The sequence below is a fragment of the Gastrolobium bilobum genome, unplaced genomic scaffold, assembly GCF_033153095.1.
Source record: "Gastrolobium bilobum isolate Gb01-03AN ecotype WA unplaced genomic scaffold, APGP_CSIRO_Gbil_v1 utg2122, whole genome shotgun sequence".
Classification (NCBI taxonomy): Eukaryota; Viridiplantae; Streptophyta; class Magnoliopsida; order Fabales; family Fabaceae; genus Gastrolobium; species Gastrolobium bilobum.
The window spans coordinates 759199-765380 of NW_026897715.1; the positions used below are offsets into that span (position 1 = coordinate 759199).

At 34.9% G+C, this 6182-nt stretch overlaps 1 protein-coding gene across 1 annotated transcript; it reads left to right on the forward strand.

The window, feature by feature from the left end:
- Positions 1 to 462: 462 nt before the first annotated feature.
- Positions 463 to 4681, forward strand: LOC133309502 (uncharacterized). The gene is made up of 7 exons (XM_061510284.1): positions 463 to 695; positions 765 to 939; positions 1033 to 1106; positions 1841 to 1990; positions 2278 to 2563; positions 3526 to 3759; positions 3945 to 4681. Exons 2-7 carry the CDS (start codon positions 784 to 786, stop codon positions 4308 to 4310), a joined length of 1266 nt encoding a protein of 421 aa, XP_061366268.1. The 5' UTR covers positions 463 to 695; positions 765 to 783; the 3' UTR covers positions 4311 to 4681.
- The last annotated feature ends 1501 nt before the right edge of the window (positions 4682 to 6182 follow it).

Below are 6182 nucleotides of genomic sequence, written 5' to 3' on the forward strand. Positions count from 1 at the left end.
ATATTAGTCTTTATAATTATAATTTTTTAATCTTATAACCTCAAAACGACGTCGTTTTGAACTCACTGAAAATAACTTTATCTCCGGTGACCGGAGAAATACTTTTCCTTGTTATATATTAAGTAAATTGTTAAATTAAATTTTGAAAAAACATAACATTATATTAAATTTTGAAAAAATATAAATTTTCAACATAAGTTTCTAAATGTACATTCTGTTGGTGAAAATCTTGGTTTGATAATTTTATGCTTTGTCAATAATTAATTTAAACGCTATATAACATTTAAGCAAAAAAAGAAAAATAAAAAAAAGAAATACAAGAGACGCTTTACGAACAAAATTGAAGGGTTAGCGGTTTGTTATTTTGTTACAGCATATAAGAACGCTGTAATGAGAATTACGTGGAAGTTGCGACACACGGTGGCGCGTTGGTTTACCAAAAGTAAAAGCGTCGCTAAGTCATTATTAATTTTCAATTTTGATGCATTCACATTCATTGTTCGCAGTGTGCCCCAAATTTTCAATTTTCTTTCTTCCATAGCAAAGCCAACCGTCGCCGTTATTGGTGCCAGTGAAGCATTCATCTTCGCTTTAATCCATCAAAATTCAACCTATCGGATCTGCTTCCCATTTTTCCAATAATCAATCTCCGATTCTGGGTTCTGGCTAGGGTTTACGCTTTGTGCTGATTTGAGGTACGTATCATCATTCTCTATGCGAATGGCTTTGTTAATCGTTGCTGACCATGCTGTTATCGCGTGAAGGGATCGGAGCTTGCCCAGAATGGGAGTACTGGTTCCGGTTTTCCTCTACATCGTCGCTTTCTTTTGCACCATTGGAGCTATCGCTTTGGCTGTTCTCCACATTTATAGGCACCTTCTCAATTATACTGAACCTACTTATCAGCGTTTCATTGTTCGCATCATTTTTATGGTCCCGGTGAGTGCTTCCTTTCATGAGAATCACTCTTTCTGTAACATTTCTTTTTATGATTCATCTTAAAACAATTATAAATTTAATTTTCTTTGACAGGTTTATGCGCTAATGTCATTCTTGTCCCTTGTTGTGCCTGAGTGTTCAATCTATTTTGATTCTATTCGGGAAGTGTAAGTTCTTTTGCGTTTCTCTATTTATCATTTCATTTCGGTTGTTGCTGATATTTAGTTTGAATACTTTTTTGTTTGTTTGTTTGTTTTTGTTCATTCCTCTTTCCTGGTTCACATATGTTTAGAATTTGGGTGATTAAATGATGACCAGTGATATATGGGTGTATGAATTATATGTTGTTATTCCACACAAATCGTGTCTCAATGAAGACTCAAAAGTAGTTCTGGGCGTCTTGCTGTTTAGAAACCCCTTGAAGTTGCTGTATTGAACTCTCTGACCTGGTAACCTACTAAACTATTCTAGATAGAGTCCAATTTCCTAGTGTAAAGAAATTTGTCCTTGGGAGCATATTAGGAGACATGTCATTGGTAGATTTTTTACCTTGTTAGCCAATAACTGCAAATCAATGCTTAAGAAAAGTAATATTCGTCCATTGATTATGTGACTGAGGTGGTGTACACGATTGCTGCTGCTGCTGCAGTAGCAGTGCTTAGATATGCAGTCTGCAGTCACGAGTGGAAAGGCAAACCCCCCCCCCCCCCCTTTTTTCTTTCTTATTTAGTGTGATTTCATTCTCTTGTACCTTCTTTAGTTCAGCTAACGTTTAGTTCTGTAATCCGAGTTCACCCTTCAAATTATTGTTGTCTGTTCTAAAATTATAATGAATTTTGCATATCTATGTGCATTAGCTAGGTGCAATTTGTTAATTATTCTCTCTTGTCCACTGTTTCAGCTATGAATCTTGGGTCATTTATAATTTCCTGTCACTGTGTCTGGCATGGGTCGGTGGTCCTGGAGCAGTTGTGATAAGTTTGAGCGGTCGGGTTATGAAGCCGTCAATGTGTCTGATGACTTGTTGCTTTCCTCCCATACCACTGGACGGGTGGGTTTGTATCCGATTCATATTTTTTTATTAAAAGCTTTTGTGCCTGAAATTAGTCATTTATTCCTTGAAAACTGATCCTTGGATTTTCTCTGGAGGTTTTTTGAACTACCCTTTTTTGTAAACTGTATTTGGCAAACAAAATGGAAATATGTTTTTATAGATTATTGGAAAATGATCTAGACATCCCAGAGAAGGAAGGAATTTTGATACAGTCTTGTAACATGCAGCATGATCATTATATCATAATTTATGCTCATCTCTGACTTCTGAAACTTCTATTGCAGGCGTTTCATACGTAAATGCAAGCAAGGGTGTTTGCAGTTTGTTATTTTGAAACCCATTTTAGTTGTCGTCACACTTATACTTTATGCAAAGGGGAAATATAAGGACGGGAATTTCAGTCCAAAGCAGTCGTACTTGTATCTTACGATCATTTATACGTTCTCATATACAATGGCTCTCTATGCTCTTGCTTTGTTTTATGTGGCATGCAAGGATCTGCTTCAGCCATTCAATCCAGTCCCAAAGTTTATTATAATAAAATCAGTTGTATTCCTGACTTATTGGCAGGTAATTGTCATACCTCTTTCATTTTTATGGTCGATTATTTTCTCATGTTTTCAATTCTATCGTGTTACCTGTTGTATTGTAATGCAGGAAGAACAGAAAAAAGAGTAGTTTTTTTTTGGGTACATAAAGAGTGGCAATTATACTTCTATTTTTTGTGACCATGAGAAAGGATGTGAATGTTACATAAAATGAAAACTACTTTTTAATGAGGAGACCTTATTTGATCTTAAGATGATCAGTTATGTGTTTTGAGCGAAAAAATTTATCCTCCCCCTCCTGAAAAAGTGAAAATAACATTTTTTTTGTCTCAAAATTCTGGGATTTAATAATCTTTTCTTGTTGAACAGACGCTGTATATATCCTGATTTTATAATACATATCCCAGCAGTTAGATTGTCTGTCTTAGTTTTTGATACAATACCTCCACCTTATAAGAAATTCAATTCAAGCTGAGTCAGCAACCAGGCAATTAGAACTTAGAAGGGAATATTCTCAATAATGACATGGGCAATTCAGTTAGAGGAGAGAGAGAAAGGATTGCTGACGTTGTAGTTAGTTGAGAAGGCTATGTATACGTGAAGGAGGGAAATGGAAGGGGAATCAGGAAATTGGGACACACTTGGGCTGGGAAACCAGATTTGGGAGAGACCTCTGAAGCCTCTCAAATTGCTCCAGAAACCTATCTTTACTTTCTTGCATTTTTACCATTTTAGTATTTTTTTCTGTTTTACACCATAACTTGTATTGTTGTCGCTGAATTACCAACCATAGTCAATACACAGCTTCATTTTTCCATCCAAATCTTTTTATTATATTCTGGTTCCTATCAGTTTTCTTCACCAACACTAACATAGTTAGTTTGGAGATGACTCTATGTTAGTATGGTGTTGCTTGGTTCTACTGTATTTACTTTTTAATCTGGAGGTTTGAAGCAGGGTGACTTATTGTTATTCATTTCTTAGGGCGTGTTATTCTTCCTTGCTGCAAAGTCGGGATTCATTGAGGATGCTGATGAAGCTGCTCTACTTCAAAATTTCATTATTTGTGTTGAGATGCTTGTTGCTGCTGTGGGCCTTTTTTACGCATTTCCATACAAAGAATATGCTGGTGCTAATATAGGTGGATCCCGTGGTTTGACTGCTAGCCTTGGGCATGCTTTGAAGTTAAATGACTTTTACCACGATACAGTCCACCAGGTGAGTGTCACTTTGTATGTTCTATCCATAGTTTATGACATTGTTTGTATATGGCTTTGCATCAAGCTTAATGTATGGCTTAGCAACAGATATGCTGCAATGAATTCTAGTTTTCTGTGTTGTTGAAATTTCTAGCCTTTCTTTGCTAGTCTTTTCTCTTCTGATACTATTTAAACTTGTGGCAGTTCGCACCAACGTATCATGATTATGTTCTCTATAACCACAGTGAAGGTGAAGAGGGAACAAGAAAGTACAGGTCACGAACTTTTGTTCCAATTGGCCCAGAGATGGATACTGCGAGAAGAAGTAAGCATATGTTTGGAAACAAGTTAGATGACATACAACTGTCAAGTTTATCTTCTTCTAATAGTAGCACTCCCTCAAATTCTGGTCCCGTGCCTGATGCTTCAAATTCTGATGCAATGAAATCTTCCTTGCTTGTGGATATGTCCAATTCTGTATCCATACCATACGATTTGACGCTTATTGACTTGGATGTATCCAGTTACCCTGAAAAAGTTCCTGCTGCTGATAAAGCTGGTGCTAGGTGACCCTGAGGAGCATTCACAGCTAGTTGGTGGGGAAAATGTTATTGCTAGACAGAGGAGATTAGAAGGGCGTCTAACATTATTTTCTGTGCTTGGAGAGAACTATGATCCAAGTGTGGTTTTTAAATTCCTGGAAAGTATTCAAGCAGATCCTGTGTGAACATACAATCTGCGTTACAAGTCCGTAGTCAGCCTCACTCCCTAGCAAAACAGTCCTTGATATTTTCTCGGTCTTGATCCTGTAATTGTCTCCGATGGTTGTGTGTCCTGTGTGCTCATTGTAGATACGGAGCTTGTTTGACATACTTTAAAGTTTAAAGTTCAAACAGGTCAGATACTCAAGAAATTCGAACTAGAATTAATTTATTGATTCTTTTCTCACATGGACCATGAAGAATCTAGAATTCCATTACCTTTAGTTACAACTTTTTTTGCATCTCCTTGTATTTGTTGTGTTTGATTATTTACAGATATTATTGCTGATGAGGGTCTTCATAGTTGCAATTAGTACAATTTCCAGATGGAAAATTTGACATATTTTATCCGGGTGTTGCTTTCCTCCCAAGCATCCTAGTCTACCCTTTACCGCTAAGTTATTCCTAGTTTTTCTGGGTAAACCTCATGTAGCCAATTTTTTTACTTCATACACTAGTAACTTTCAGTGCCTGGAAAATCGCTTTTAAATAGCAATGTTAAGACAATGCCATATGTTTGGCACTGACATCTTTGCTAAACTGGTTCCAAATGCAATCCTTTGTCAATTATGCGTTTTCTTTATTTTGCAAGTTTAAGCGGCTAAGGGGGGTTTTTATACGTCAGGGTTCAAGGATGTGAAATTGCTTTATTATTTTGATAGAATTAGTTCTATATTCAAATGCAATGAATATACTCAACAAAGATAAAGAAAGAAAAATTCTCTCTGTGTATTCCATAAATAACTGGGTAAACGGGGAAGAGTTCACAACTCCCAAACAATCGCTTTGGTATTATAAAATTGAGCTTTTCTCATAATCAGTATTCTTTTCTTCATCCTATACTACATATATTGAAGCCTGAAATTAAGTAAAATACTCTAACGTGCGTAGGAATGTTTAAACTTCTTGGAGAAAGATGCCAAATTAAAGAGTTGGTTCCACCTATCCAAGTGAGCCCGTCTTGATTGATAAGAACCCAACAGAACTGAGTTCAAATTGCTTATCTAACTTTTTAGACAAGCATAAACACTTGTATCCATAGTTATCAGTATAGTATAGTACGATGCATGATATAATTTGTACGATACGTTATAATTCACAAGAACAGTGATATATATTATGAAATGTATCATAGAAGAATTTGTTTCGGACGATATGATACTGTATTATACGATACGATATATATCATATATCATACAATACGAAAATAAATCAAAATTTATAATTTTTAATATAAAAAAATTAATTTATGATTTAAATTAAAAAAATCTACATAAAAATATTATTAATAAGGAAAATAAAATATTTTAAGATTTGACTTGTGATTTAAACTCAAAAATTAATTTGAAAAATATATATCAATAAGAGAAATAATTAAATAAATATCTTAATATATGTTTTTAAATTATTTTTTATTATGTTATTATATATTAGGATTCAATACGATTCATAATACATGATATAAAAAATCACCCAAATAATACATAATACGTATTACAATTCAACTACCTTTCTTATATCGCTACCTCAGCCCGGTTGCGTTACTTGCGTAGCATGCTGGTATAGCTTCTGTTTACAAATAATATTACTATAACTCATTACCCTCTTTTCGATTGGTAAGGAAATTCAGTTAATTGTTATCTAATTCTTTGGATAAGTACAACAACGCTACCTCAGCCCA

Coding starts and splice junctions, on each gene's coding strand:
- LOC133309502 (XM_061510284.1), top strand. CDS start 784: ATGGGAGTACTGGTTCCGGTTTTCCTCTACATCGTCGCTTTCTTTTGC. Junction 1,107..1,840: donor TTTGATTCTATTCGGGAAGT/GTAAGTTCTTTT, acceptor CCACTGTTTCAG/CTATGAATCTTGGGTCATTT. Junction 3,760..3,944: donor ACCACGATACAGTCCACCAG/GTGAGTGTCACT, acceptor AACTTGTGGCAG/TTCGCACCAACGTATCATGA.